This window comes from Montipora capricornis, chromosome 4, assembly GCF_036669925.1.
Source record: "Montipora capricornis isolate CH-2021 chromosome 4, ASM3666992v2, whole genome shotgun sequence".
Taxonomy (NCBI): Eukaryota; Metazoa; Cnidaria; class Anthozoa; order Scleractinia; family Acroporidae; genus Montipora; species Montipora capricornis.
The window spans coordinates 15,234,277-15,250,107 of NC_090886.1; the positions used below are offsets into that span (position 1 = coordinate 15,234,277).

The window sequence follows — 15,831 nt, forward strand, 5'->3', positions numbered from 1 at the left end:
AGTGCGAGGATCGAGTTAATTAAGTTGCCTAATTTTGTTTGCAGGAAATACATGTACAGGTACAGTATCAGTAGTAAGGACAAATTCTTATCAATGTTACAGACATTTTTATCTTCATCACTTTTATTAAATAATTATTATCCATACCTTTGATTTTTCCTTTGTCTTGATGAGTGCGTTCCTTACACACAGAAGGTTGCCAAAAACAATAAAGAAAAAATACACACTTCATATCCTAAACGAGGATGATATTATTGTCGAGAACTACACCTTCCACCCAGGGCATTTTACAAAATATACAGTCAATACATGTTTACAACAAAGGTTTCTGCACATGCCTCAAGCTAAAACTTTGAAGTAATAGAGTTAACTAACCCTAATTATTTAAAAACACGACACATCTTTGCCTAAATTCAAGAAGCTCAGGCATTTAAACCACCCTTTGGTAAATTGGACAGTCTGTTGTTAATTAAAAATAATGATGATTAGTATTAAGGACAATAATATTAAGGTAAACATTTTTTCCATAGCATACCAGTGCTCTGATGTAGTTTTGCCAGAGAAGGGAAACCCAAGGACAGTTTCTGACAGCACGTTCATGAACTCCAATGATCACTGATGTTATTTTCAGGGTGGAATCCTGGAGAAGACAAAAACAATTATAATAATATCATAGTTTGAATGAAGATGTAATGCACCCGAGAGAAGGATGATAGGTAATAGTTGCTTCGCAACAGGCAAAAGGACAACTGAAAAATCCAAGCCATAGGAAGGACTCAAATGATCCCAAAAAAAGTGAGTGGGTATCCATTGTGCAGAGTTAACTGAATAAAGTGTAATGTGAAGTGCTAGATTTCAATTCCATATGAACCATGTGAGGGTCGCTGTCCGTGTGTGGGCCTATTTCCATCTGTAGGGCTAACGCTCACATGGTTCATATGGAGTTGAAATCTAGCACTTCACATTACACTCTATTCAGTTAACTCTGTTTAAAATATAACTGCTACACGGCCAACGTTTGTATAAACGTAACCTTTCCTTGTATCCATTGTGCAGTTATGTGCTTTATTAATTAATGATTAATAATCTAAGTTGCTAGTAAACATTTCGTTTTTTGGTGATTTCAAATTCTTTGTATTTTGGTAAGTTTGGAAGTATTAATTTTTTATCCTATATATTTCAAAGTTCAATATAAAATAATAGGCTTGTTATAAAAATCTGGAAACTTTCAAAGCAAGACCAGTGACATTGCACTTCAAATTGACATTGACCATGACCAAGCACAATCTTGTGACCTTGGTTCACAACTGAGTTTTGAATAACTTAATCAAAACTTTTGATTGACTGTCTTTTAGAAAATAGATGTGGTTTGTATGGTCAGGGCCAAAACACTGAACAAAAACGAAAAAGAAAAACAAAAAAAAAGTTGTGAGTTTCATAACCATCTCCAGGCCTTGTATAATTTAACAGTTACTAATTCAACTCTGAAAAGCCTTGTGTGCACTAAGTTGATCATTATCATCTTGGATACAGCTTTGTTGTCTTTAGGGTAAGAAGGAGATGTTTCCATTGTTTGTTTCTTAGGATCCATTGGTTTCCGAGCCTATCCAATAAGCTGTCCTGAGAGGTGCATGGTTATACGGCTTTGGTCAAACAAAGATCAATACAGAAAGTGAAAGCAATGATTTGAATTTTAATAGCCTCTTCAGTTCTTGACCAGTTCCTACTAAAAGGCTGGTTGTTCAAAAGCTTACCAAATAGGAGGCATACTCAGTCCACATGTCTCCAACAAGACAATTCTCCTTCATGGCTCTCTCATACAAGCACTGTATCCTGGCTGCATCTCCTTTCTTTAACTCATATTCTAAGTACGATTTGTACTCAGTGGTCCTGGGAGTCTTTGCTGAGGCCTACATGGGATAAATTTACACATCCACTGTAACAAGTAGTGCAGAGAGCATGCAATGGTTTATGCAGGAAAATAAATACAAAGTATGACTAAAGTTAATTAATAACATTTTTGGACTTGCCCACTATTGGCCAATTGAAATCTTCCACTTGAATTTATTATTCCATAATAAATTACTATTGTGGTGTGGAGGAGAAATGTACAGTGTAAATAAACAGACATTGCATGGCTACAGTCCATTCAAATTCATTTCTGTATTTACATAAATTATTTTAACTCTATAATTATAACTATTTCTAGAGGTCAGCACTTATTTCTATTAATTGGAAAAGCAAATTATTTGTAACATACAAAAAAATAATGCTTTAGTATGGACTGTGTTCATAAGCAGCAGCTAAGAAATAATTTTTTATTCTTTTGTCTTCAAGTTTATGCTAATCATCTTCACTAGCCTCGTTAGCATGAACAAATTCAAAATAATTTTAGCTCCAAAGTGAGGCTAGTGTGGATGATTAGCACAAAGAAAAAGAATAATTTCTTGGCTGCCATTTATGAATACAGTCTATTTAGTTTTGTTGTTGTACTTAGAATGAGTACTCTTCCAAATCGCGTTACTTAGCACTAAAGCTTTTAATTATTGATAACCATATACATCGTAAATTAAATTAAAGCAATGAAAATTGTTGCTTTATTGTGAGAGAAACAAAAGCTCACATTAAACCATCACCCATGAAAAGAACCATACAACAAAACCATCAACCTTATTAGAAAATCATGTGAACCCTCGACCCTGGTAATTGATAGTGAATGACGCCAAACTTTGAAATCAAGCCTCTTAAGGTACTGCACATTAAGGGTGAGGGTTCTTTGGGATAGACGAGAAGGACATTTCCTCTTTCACTTCAGTTATATGAAGTTAATCCTTACCTTATTTTTTAAAGAACATGAAGGTTGAGAAGGTTGAACATGGACCATACAGCGACATTTTGCATCATTAGCGCTATGTGGGTTCGGTCCACGGCAGCAGTAATTGCATCATTGATAACCACTAGACTATCGTGTATGTATGTACATGTACACACTGTAATAGACCATTGAAGCAAGCCGGTGAGCAAGTGTGAGTTTTCACAATATTTAAATGAGTGCCCATCACAAAAATTGAAAGCCACAGTACATGTAACCGTTTTAAAATGGGCGTAAGACTTAAGTACTTGTGGATCAGTGCTATTCAGAATAGGTGCTTTGAATTGAACACTGTTGATCAGCACTATGTGAAATACTTGAATATGGTGCATGGGAATATTACGTTGGTGACCTTCTGATCTACCGTATTTACCCGTGTATAAGTCGACCTTTTATGGCCTCAAAAGAAGCTCCAAAAATCGCCCTCGACTTATACATGGGTCAAAGATTTCGAGCCAAGTTTCAGCTAAGTAATTTATTCAAAATTAACATCATAATGTGGTCTTTGGGCATAACGAACGCAGTGGACGAAAGACTTCAAAATGAATGTACTTAAGCAATTCCAGTTGAAATGAAAAAGGATTTGTTTTACTTTAAATGTTGAAGATACTCACAAGCACAAATATGAGATAGACACTAGAAATTTTTGTTTTCCAAAGGCGGAAAGCTCTAAAAAACATTCTCGTTTCTTCAAATAAAACGCGATCCTTCAATGGCTTAGTAACCTGGCGCAATACCTCGTGTTTGCGTGCAAGCATGATCGTCACTCGTGTTGCCTGAAAATGCTGGTTGGTAATGATTGTTTTTTATTCTTTATACAAACCTGGAGGATTTAAATGCTTTTGCAAACTTTGTATTGTGTGGTTTATGAGTTTTGTTTCGTTTGCCATGTGAGAAATTATAAGTCAAGCACCAATTAAACCTTGCACATTTCGCATCGTTTTTGAAGTTATTTTCAAAGATTGACTCCTGCTTCTGTGATGTTGTGCTTATCCTCTAAAGCCCTTTATCCTTGAACAACGAAACAGGTTAGTTTGAGGTTTACATGTTCGATTTTCTGAGAACTTTTTCGAAATTCAAGGACAAAATGCCGGCACATACAACAACCGCTGAAGCACAAAACTATTAACCGCTTGAGGCCCTTAATTTTTTGTGAATCCACAGTTCCAGAAATCGAAGAATGCAAGATTAGTAATCCCATGAACATTTAGCAAAGAAATTAAGAAATTGCTTTTTTTGCCATCAAAAATGGGGGGTCGACTTATACATGGGATCGACTTATACACGGGTAAATACGGTATGTACATCGTGTAATTGTCACGAGATGTCCAATGTTCTTCTCCTCTATCCCTTATAGTATAAACCATACACAAGTTGATTTACACCTCTGCCCACATTATGCTAATTCTATCCTCCTTTATTTTTAATATAGCAATAACTCATCAAGGCTCACCAGTGTATCCTCATATGGAAGGCATTCTTCTAGTTTTGCTAATGCTTTCTCATAGACAATTGTAACAGCTTCAGGAATGGAGTCCTCGAGCCAGTCCTCAAACTCCCTCAGGGTTCCCTGCATACCTATTGTGTGTAATTCAAAAGAAGTCCACTTGCATTGAAACAGCCCCCAAAACACCTTTATAAACTTAAATCCGGTAGATAAGTCACTTTATTTTTTTCTCCAGCTTCTCAGCAGTCCAGAATTTTAAATCCTTGAATATGATTGGCTAATCGCGCGTACTCGAGCAGTCTCGATTTTCTCATCCGGACCCCGGATACAGAGCGCTATAAAGTTTCCAACTTTAGCAACTTTTTGAAAGCTTTTTGTAAAAGTGTAAAGTGTTGTTAACAACGCACATGTAAAATGTAATATTTTAGATTCTGATAATGAGAGCTATCATAGCGAAAGTGAACTTTATTATCCCAACAAGGAAAACGTACTTTAAGAAAAAAAAATTTTGGAAACACAACCAACACTTTGATGTCTTTTGTCAGTCCATGAAGCTCATTACAGTTCAAGCCATGCACTCCTTTTTCGTTAACATGAATTTCTGTCACGCAATAGACATTTTAGGCCCTTTCACTGCAATCCTGTAGAAAAAAATTTATATGTTATTTGCCGGCCTAGGTCGGACCGTATTGGGAAAAACTGTGCCTTCAGTCTCAAGTATGGCCCGACTGTATGTGACTGTCAATAATTTAAAGTGGTACTATTAATATTTGGAATTACTGGGACTTGAATTCTTCTGCAGTCAGGGCTCAAAGTTTGCGACCAGCTGGTCACACATGCGACTAGATTTTTAATTGTGCGCCTAAAAAATCATGTGTGGTCGCACCTGCGCTCCTAAAAATCCTGGAGTTTAGTGCTTGCCTGACCATCCTTATGTACTTCAACTCGTCAGACACGAAACGGAAGCTTGAAATAATAAATTCAATCAAAATGACACAATCAGGATCCAAAGAATACAGCTACATCGTTTTCCTTGCATCAGCGTGTGTCGTATTTGTCGTTTTCCCCTGTGGTTTCTCCGAACTCGTAGCTCAATGTCTACATTCCATCGCAGCCCCTTTTGGTTTTGTGAAGACTCCGCTGACACGTGCGAGTGAAAGCCGCCTTTAAAGCACGTGCTTCTCGGCAATCGAGCCGCAATCGAGTTCACCAGTCGATGTGAACATAGCGAACTAACTATGATGTGAAAGGTCAAGCCAGAGCCAAGAATGTCAAAACAACCTGGGTTAAGAGACTTTTTTTCTTCAAGGTAAGAACGATTTTAAAACAATGAACTATATCCCAGTTAAATCAATGCGCAGTCAACAATGTAATTTATTCCCGTACGAAACGCTCATGGTTTCTTTTTCCTCAGAACCTGCTACATCTGGCTGAAATTATGTTGGTTATTCCCATAAGTAGTGCTCAGTGTGAGCGGGGATTTTCTGCCCAGAGGAGAATCAAGTCTGATGTAAGAAGCAGCCTCCACGTGTCGACAACAGAAGACCTAATCCGCATCAGTATGGAAGGACCAGAATTAGAAGCTTTTGACCCAACACCAGCAGTTGTCAAGTGGTTTAGCAGTGGTCAGAGATCAAGGCGTCCTAACTTTGCTTACAGAAGATGGCCAGATGAATTAATTTCAGTTGCTGATTCATGGGACTCACCGGATTTCGAATGATCGCGTTGATGTTGTATTAACGACGTGGTTCTACGTCTAAGCTGTGTATCAGCTTTAAACCAAAAGTGTATTACTTTTACAAATCAAAATTAAATGAAACTTGTGAGCAGACTGACAGTGTTAATGTTAAGTTCAAAAGGAACTCGGAATGCAGATTTTTCTGTTGTCTTGAACGTACCATGAAGTGTAATACTACGTGAAATTGAGAAGGTTAATTTAAAAAACACATGACAGTATTATTGTTACCTCCAACGTACAGTAAGAGCCTGAAAGTCGAAACAAACACAGGGATCGTTCAAAATAAAAGATAATGCAAATAAATGATTACTTACACAACGTCTGAAGTTTTCTGATTTTTTGGTGCCACCAGTATTTTAAGCTGTGCTCCTAAAATTTTTAGCTGTGCGCCTAAAATTTTGGCAGTGCGCCTAGAAATTTACACCTGGTAGCACAAGTGCTCCCAAAGCCAAAAATAAACTTTGAGCCCTGAGTTCCAAATATAAAGCTTTGCAATAAGGAGAATAATGATAATTACGTAAGGGGCATTGCCTTGTTAGATTGCCAAGCACCACATCTTGCAAAGTAATGGAAATCTTTTCATTCATAGATGAAAACCAGAACAGTTCAAAGCTACTCCAAAATGATCTTACGTGAGAGCAACTACATGGATATGGTGAAATTATGATACAAAGTTCCTCGGTTAGATGTTCAAAATGTACATCTATCCACAATAATATTATCTACCTACGCCTATTTTATATAGTTTGGTGTTTGTATACTTGATGGCACAAGTTCTCTCATCTTAAATCATATGGCTATCATCAGAATTACATGTTTTATTATTTTTTTCATAAAATTACTAAGGGAGCTTAAGCAAGCGTCCTTTTAAGGCCACAGATAGCAACATGAAGTGAGCTGTTTTCCATTTCAATTTGTCTTGCCTTTACCACATTTATGTTGCTAAATATCTTTTCACTAAAAAAAACCTCCGAGAGACCACCATCCTGGCATGCGAAATACATTGTATTCACTTCAAGTCCCTGCCCGTGGCTCAAATAGGTTGCTGCTATTGTTACCTAGGAGAGGTACAGCCAGCTGCCTTTTATAAATTGACACAACTCTCTCCCTTTGAGCAGCACTGAAGAAAAAAGAAGGAAAATGAATGTTTTAAAGCAAAGTGATTTTAAGTGACCATACATTTTATGGAAGCACAACAGTTAGCAAATCTTAAATAATTTCTTCTCTTGGACAATGCCATGAGAATTGATCGGAGAGCCAACGCATTAAAAAAGAAAAGGCTGCGAGCAGGCCCAGTTGTTTTGGGCATGAAGCAAAGAATTTCGTTCTTCTCACACACTGGAGGCTCCACCGCTATTCCCTGCCCCATTTTTCTCACACGCTGGCAGCTCCACCGCCACATTACTCACCCAAAAGTGAGCCTGCTCTCAGAATAGACAAAACAAAACGAAACAAAGCTGCAATACTCTTAAAATGAACATAAAGAATGACCATGATCAATAATTATTATTATTAATAAATCAATCTGACCCACTTTATGTTAATTTTCTACAAAAAATATAAGGTATAATCACTTAATACATTTTCTCCATCATAGCTTCTTTGTTTTCTTCTGAAACCATTTGCTGCAAAAAAAAAAAAAAGAACAAAAAAATGACAACGAAACTGCAGTAACAATGAGAACTCAAGGTACAAATTTTCCATAGCCAGATTCTTTGATATTGGCACACTGGGGGAAAATGTCAGCACAACTAAACAGAACCCTTATAATAATGTTACAATAACCATTATTTTTTCTGTTTTACAGAATAGTCACTGTAGTGACCACATTTGCTTAAATTCCTCAACAAAATTGCCAAAAGTTATTTTGTCCCTTATCATCGGTTTTCAATCTGAGTGAACAAAAGTTAAACTAGTCAAATAAATGCACTCACACATGGATGAAAAGTACCCACTATCTGTCTTGTGGTTTGACCTCAAACTCTGTTGTTATGCAGTTATGCATTCTACGATATTTGGTGCAGCTTAATTAAGACACATTCAAGTTTTACCTCAAGAGATTCTAAAATGTCTGATTCAAACTCTCTATAGCCATCCCATATCGCTGATCCCTAAAAAAGAGGAAACTTGTGTGAGGGTAGGGTCTTCTTCCTTGATGGCCACTGCATAAAGTGAAAAGTAACCCATCACCTCTGTTATAAATCTCTGAACATCTTTTACCAAGCATTACTAGAGATAACCTTAGGGACTCTGACTTAAAAATTTATCCTGATTTAATATACATGTCGCAGTGCTTGTATAAGACAAAGACAGCTTGCACTAAATGTACGTAAGCCTTACATTGGGTAATATTAATTTGTATTATGTAATAGGACTACATGCTGTCCAATTTGGAAATAATTGGATGAGAAAAATTCTGAGGACCGCCAAATAAATTTGATCTAACCTCTGGTTTGGTTTTTTATCCAGTTATCATGAATTCAACTCTACCACGCTTTGTTGCGTCCTCCCAATTGGGGTTCTTAATCATGTTTCTGTTACATTTTGACTGTTTCTTACAGATTATTGCCACCGCAGGGTTTTGGTGCAGAGGCCAACACCCGAGTACGCAAACCTAGACGCCCCCACGTAAAAAGGGAAAATATGTAAATCGGTAGATGATGTGGAGAGTAAAGCAATCTTTATTTGCTCGATCGAGTGTGCAAGGTGGTATTGGTATTGCTCACCGAATTCAGGAGGTAACTTGATTCATGAGGCAGAAAGTCACAAGAAGTATCGATATCGAAGTGCTGTTCAGCATAGCAATTGAAGGTGAGTAATTTTTGAATATTTACAGCAATTCATTTTACTTTGAAAATCAAAGATTATAGTACATGATAGAAAATCATATTTCCCTGGGTCAGAAATGGATTTTTCAGGCACAAATCAGAAACAGTGGCGACGATTTGTCAGACACCAATCAAACACAGGGGTGACAGATTTGGCCCACAAACTGCTACATGTAGATGCAAACTCAGAAAGTTAAAGCATAGTCTCAGTATCAACATTTTCAAACAATCTTCAATCATAGTTACAACAGTTATTTACAGATGACGTTAAACAGCAATCTGAATATACAGCTGTACATGCAATAACTGAGTTTTGTTCCTATCATTTTTATAGTATGTCAAGGTACCGTGGAAAGAACCATGTGGATAATAAAAAAAAGACAAACAAAATGTTGCCCTCTAATTGATGTTCCTGTTCCTTTCTTAATGTTATATTTTCAAGACATTTTCCATAATTATGTAAACAGCTTTTCAATTAATAGCACATCAAATAAACGTTGATGGCAATTGAAAATAAATGCTGTTTGTTTTTGCCCATCCCTTCCTTGCATTTTTCACTTTTAATTACATGACATGTAGCATAATAATTATGACGACATCACAAAATGCAACACATATTAATTGGAAAACACCTCAACTGCCATCCATATTTATTTATAGATCTTAGGTGGGTGCAGATGTAGTGAAAACTATTACTAGTTAGAAGTGGGGTGCCTGTGAACTAGCTAGGTACACTCCACTATAAACAAAGCATTTATACTGTACCGGTACTGTATGTATTTATTTTCACTTATTTAGTATTATCATTATGGTATACTCTCTTAATACACGGGTAAAATGTATTGTACTGTCATGAAAATATTTGACTACATAGGTGTCCACAAGTGTTGAGGTTAATCCACTACTTCATACACAATGCTATATGACACAGAAGGAATATCAGTTGATGGGCTCATTCATAGCTCATTCACTCAAAATGTTGCACAACTAAAAGATAAAGCTAAATGTAAGTTACATGACTGTACACATACCTCAGTAACATGAAGACCAGCGGCAATAATGGCTTTTTCAAACGTTGACCTGACACCCTCAAGACTGTCTTCACCTTCCATGATGTCCATCATAAATTGACAATACAGAGTCCATAACTGGACAGCTAAAATCAAAATACCAGTATGGACCAGAAATATTTACAACAAATAAATGTAACGTTGAAAAAGTGATGAGAACCCTCAGGACGTTTGTGTCTGTGCCGCAAATACATGTAGCTTGAACACAAATCAAGACTCGCTTTAAAAGGCAGGGTATAGACCGAACGCATAAATGGCGGCCAAAAAAAAATTCTTTAGTTTATGTGCTAATTAGACTCACTAGCCTCGCTCTCAAGCACCTTTTCTTTTGTATTTTGTCCATGCAAATGACGCGTAAGAGGCTAATTAGCACATAAACAAAAGAATATTTTTTTGGCCGCCATTTATGCATTCGGTCTATTACATCCTTAATTTTGGTAATCCAACTTTTTGATGTGTACAATAATAATCATTGTGATTAATAAATTTGTGCAATGTAAATTCCCCAAACAGCAGTACTATGCCCCCAATATTAATATTTTCATAAGATGACTGTTGTTTGTGCTTACATGTATACAATCATGTATTAAGATCATCAGTCACTTTTAATAATAACTCATGAACAAAGTGAGCCTAACAGGCTATCAAACACATCTATTCAATAAGATGTCACATGCACATGAATTAATCCTGATAAAACACTCCTTTTATGTATATGTTGCAGGTCATTTTGTTCCTTAGGTTAATTGCAACCAAACTAGGTTATTTTGTTTCAACCTAGGTCATTTTAATTTAAACTAGGTTGAAATTGATAGTAGGAAATATCAACAAAAACCCATCAATTATTAGAAGGTACATGTAATATATTGGTTAGTAAATTGGTCCTAGAGGAAAAGGGATGAACTTAGTGCAGCTTAGATTTTCATGAGTATTTTTATAAAACCCCAAAATTATGGTTGCTAAGTCTAGGCACTGATTTTAAATGGTTAGCATTACGATTGGGGTTAGGCATACAGTGCATGATAACCGATTCTACTTTTCTTTCTCAGAGCTTTTTAGGACATTGTTCATTGATGAATCTCCTTAGGATGGCAGCTAGAGGGCAACAATATTGAATTATCGTCCAAGGAATAAAAGAACTGAAACATCCATGATGTCTCCTTGATTTTTAATTTGCTTAGTTATTTCCTCTATCTTTTGCTTACTTTGAATTCGTAATAATCAAGGGCAAGTAAAGACAAAATTTTGAAAAGTCAGGAAAAAGGGTTTCATAATCTATTGATTAGAAACCATTTTGTAGGCTCTTGTAAGTGTTATTTCTTTTGAATTATGAAATAAAATATTTGTTTCTTTTTTTTCAATTTTGCTGAGTCTGCTTGTAGTGATAAATCCAAATTTTGTGATTATTTTGGCACAGTCCCCTTCAAGTTCTTCAATTTGAGCAAGTAGCACATTTGGATGAAGGGGCGTTTCCTTTTCCATTTTATTAATGTTCAGCGCCATTGCCCACATAATCCTGAAGTTCGAACTTCTTCTTTTTCTTCTTCCCTTTCTGGTGTATGATAACTGCAAAAGGCAGACTGCTGGCTGCCTGCAAATAACGCTAATAAGCAGTATTTAAGCTAAACACCCATTTCAAACAGTGCTGATAAACAGTATTTAAGCCTCAGGAGCCATTTTTGAAAGTTAGCTTTCAATTAATTGTGATTCAGGGTTAGTCTGCAGTGCGCGGTCTGCAGTTGGCAAGTGTCAGACACCGCTCTCCTTTAATGTCAGGCTCATCCTGCCCCTTTTTCAAATTATTCACCATTTTCCTGCTCTGCATGTGATGTACTGTAGCTGTGACTTGTCCAATCATTTGTGGCTTTCCATTTTCTTTTCTCCGAGCGATTCCGAAAACCACTTCATACGGCATTTTGCCAATTGTTACCTACATGTTTTTTTTACAAGCGGTTTCTCCAAGATGATGACACCAGTGGTTCCGAGACAAGTTCTTTTCTTTGATTCAACTGCAAAGATTATCTTTTGTTGTTCTATTTGCCCGTGCCACCATCTTTTTTTCTCCGTGGGAATGCTGCGTTTGCGGCGAAAACCCGTTTGTTATTATGACTAGAAATGATGCCTTGTTCCTGGTGTATTTTGCATAGCCACATAAATAAACTTCATACAATATTTGACTATTAATTTTTCCAAGTCTCACTTTATATCATTTATGCATGTGGGAAATGGTGGTTGTCGTGAAGGGTTGGAATAGCTTAACGCCTTCAGTTGCCTTCTCGGATGTCCTATGGTTCGAGGGTTCGAATCCTTGGAGCGGCATGGAATGTTGTGAAAGTTCAAGGTAAGAGGCACAGTCCGGTGGTAGTAAGCAAGGACAGTAAGGGGGAAAGGAGAGGGAGAGATGGTAAATGGACGAAGAACAGAAGGCAAGGGAAAGGTGTTTTCTTTTTTATTCCCCCTAAAAATCCAGGCCCCATTTACCCTTTTTTACACAGTTCATAATAACCTAGGTTGAAACAAAACGACCTAGTTTGGTTGCAAATTAACCTAAGGAACAAAATGACCTGCAACATGCCAGTACATGTACATGTATATATCATGCTAGTCTCTTCCCCCAGGCCACAATTTGAACCTTTGTCCAGACCCCTACGCAAGGGACACGCTTTTTGTGGAATGCCTTTGAAGCCATTCAAAAAACTCTCAGCATGTGTTTTATCGGGTTAAAAAACACAAAGCACATAAAATACTGCTGTTTTTAAACATTACTTAAAGTGCCTATAAACCCGAATTTTTTGTTTTGCTTTGAGAAATCTTTGTAACGCTCTGAGCAAAATGGCGCAAAAATTTTTGTTTTTGGTTAAAACCGGAATTTTTTACGAATTTTCAAAGTGGCGGAAATGCGAGATTCGAAAACCCATTACCGAGCTGGTGAGCTTTCCGAAAGGGAATGGGTCGAGTGTAATTCGTGACGTAAAACCTGGACTGTGAACTTGTTGTGATTTCCATCAGAGGTGAAGCCATGCCTGAGAAATGTGTTGTTTTCGGTTGTAGCAATGTTCGAAACAAAGAGAAAGGGATACTGCTTCATCCCATACCGTTTTACGGTAAAAGTGAAAGCGAAAAGCAAAAGCGAAGGAAGAAGTGGGTCGATTTTGTTAAATCGAAACGTGCTCATTGGGAATCATTGAATGCCTCGTGCGTGTCTTCCTCATCGCTGGCCGCAAAGCTCGAGTTTGGTGAACCTTCACCTTCCAGCTCGTAATCTTCCATTTCTGAAACTTCCGTATCTGAACCGGAGGACAGAATGAAGTCGTTCGAAGCCATTTCTTGCTTCACACGTACGCTCGTTGAAAACGCCAGACGAACTTAGATTGTTTTCCCCGGCACGCAAGTAAAACTACAAAACTACGCGTCTCCTCTGTTGATTTGCCTGATGCTAATGTCCAGGAATTACGTCACTAGGCCCAGTCTCCCTTTTACCCGGTTGCGGGCAGAGAAAACCACACTTTAAAAATTCGTAAAAAATTCCGGTTTTAACCAAAAACAAAAATTTTTGCGCCATTTTGCTCAGAGCGATACAAAGATTTCTCGAAGCAAAACAAAAAATTCGGGTTTATAGGCACTTTAATGTCTCTACATACATGTAACAACAGCCCACAGAAAAGAAGACACTACAGGTACACATGCTCTCACTGTTGCTGTAATACCCTGCCCTGTATGTTCTGGGACACTTCCACATGATAGTGGGTGAGACTGGTTTCTTTTTCAGTTTAGATGTGGGTGACATATCATGCATCAGGTAGACTTAATTGTACAATATACTTACACTGGTAGTCTTTAACAGCTTGTTCAAACAGTGTGATGACCTTTTCTTTATGTTCTGGTATGCATGCCAATGGCATTTCATCCTTGAACCACTCTGACCAAAGCTCTAAGCAAGCAATAATTAAAAAGGAAACCAAAATAATAACACTGAACTAAAATGCATGCACCACTATTCACCAGCCATTTGAGACCCCCCACCCCCCAATAAAGTTTATTTTAACTTTAGGAGCTCAAAGCAACTGAGTTCCCCCACCACGACAAGGCAGTAGTCTACGGGGGAGGGTCTGGGGGCATGCTCCCCCATAAAATTTTGAAAATTAGGTGTTTGGAAATGCTATTTTCAGCATTTTCTAGGTACATGTAGCTTTTGGACCTAAGAAAACAGTAAAAATTAAGGCTACATTTACCATTTTTTAACCATTTTGTTGGTGATTGCTCTACCGAGCAAGAATCCAGTGAAACAAAATGTGTAAGTTTGCTGTAGAGCGATTTACGCACTTCCTGATTTTGGGGACTGAAATCACAGAAATTGTGAGGTTTTTTATCCAATACTCCAACTATGCAAAAAAGCCCTTACCTTTGGCTTGCTCAATCAAACGAGAGGGAAAAAATGTGCTTAGCATTGTCTACCTTGGTTTTTTGGGGGCCGAAGCCATTTTGGCACATGCAGAAGCCTGAGATCCAGTCCAGTGAAAATATCCCAGGTGTTTTATGAGCCTTCCTTCACTTTGATCGTGTGTGGACAGGTAAATATGTTTAAAATGGTTGAAATGTGTCCTAACTTGACTTGGAAAACTGAAGAGGATTTGTTTCACATATCCATTGTTTTTAACTTGTCAAAGTTAACAACGAATTGAGAAGAAAGTAACAGGCTAAAGATAGGTAAGTAGGTAGCCATTTCGGCCTGCTACCACACCTTTTTGACAGCCCTACAGACGCATCACTTTCACACGCAGAAGCAAACAGACGCGCATCTGCTTTTTGCACACACATTTCACATGCATTTTTTTGGACGCTCATCTCTGAGCTGTACCATAGGTATATCAACATCTCCACCAAGTAGCATGTAGAGACCTACATTGTATCAGCCGCTTTTAACTCATTTACAGCTGTACCCCTATTTATTGAAGCGGCCCCAGGCCACTGACGAGAAAAATTGTCTGCCGTTAGACAAAGTAAAATCCACAATTTTCACTCTCAGGAGGCAATGGGTTAAGTTGCCAAAAGAAGAAAAGCAAAACAGTAAATTTACACCTCCTCAATGACAAAGTAAGGTTGTACAAAACTAGTGAAAAGCATTGCTATTTCTTAGGTCAAATGGGTCTTCTATCCTATTTGCACCCTGCAATCAATGGCTGTAGTCCACAATCTCATGTTTTTTTAGCACCCAAATGAGACCCAAAATATGCTTGTATGGAGCTTTGGAAAGATTTCTGAAGGGATCAAAATTTGCTGGTGTCTCTAATCTAAAATTCCATCACTCTCAGGGAGAGGGATGGGCAAAATGGGGGATGGGGACGCAAATAAAATAATGAATTAGGCTATAATTTAAGAAAAAGAGGCACATAAATTATGTTAATTTGAATCATAATACCTTGAGTAAGAGGAAAGATTTTGCTCATGCCTTCCCTAGCTTGCCTAACCTTGTCGAGATCACCAGATTCTCTAAGCAGTTTAATTAGCTCCACATGAGAGTCATAATGATATGGGTTACTAGCAACCTAAAAAATTATGCAGAAAAATCTTTGTTAATGTATAATTGGAACATAGAATAGGATCTGGCACTGACTCTTCTTTTATTCATTAAATGAATGAACCAAGAAACATCTGGAGAAAAGATTTCATGCAAGTAAAACCATGGTGTTAAAAATTCCACTGCACAGCCACAAGGTTCTGTTCTAAACTAAAACCAAATGCTTGCAATGAATTACAATTAACCCATTGACATCTGGGGGTTTCCCATTGATGAGTAAAATCATGTGGTGTTAGACAGAGTAAAATACTCAGTATGGCCGGTTCAGGCTGGTTCGGGTTGAAAGGGTTAATTAATT

The 15,831-nt window shown here is 37.4% G+C and overlaps 1 protein-coding gene across 1 annotated transcript in view; it reads right to left on the reverse strand.

Annotated features, from left to right (window-relative positions):
* LOC138045642 (squamous cell carcinoma antigen recognized by T-cells 3-like) overlaps nt 1-15,831 on the reverse strand; it is a 43,283-nt gene that overhangs the window by 25,970 nt on the left and 1,482 nt on the right. Inside the window, exons 2-11 of the mRNA XM_068892213.1 lie at nt 15,375-15,501; nt 13,782-13,886; nt 9,917-10,041; nt 8,109-8,168; nt 7,639-7,682; nt 7,116-7,177; nt 4,326-4,450; nt 1,755-1,910; nt 536-640; nt 148-181 (exon numbers count right to left, since the gene is read on the reverse strand). Coding sequence (XP_068748314.1) covers nt 148-181; nt 536-640; nt 1,755-1,910; nt 4,326-4,450; nt 7,116-7,177; nt 7,639-7,682; nt 8,109-8,168; nt 9,917-10,041; nt 13,782-13,886; nt 15,375-15,501 — 943 coding nt within the window. The remainder of the gene's footprint in view (nt 1-147; nt 182-535; nt 641-1,754; nt 1,911-4,325; nt 4,451-7,115; nt 7,178-7,638; nt 7,683-8,108; nt 8,169-9,916; nt 10,042-13,781; nt 13,887-15,374; nt 15,502-15,831) is intronic.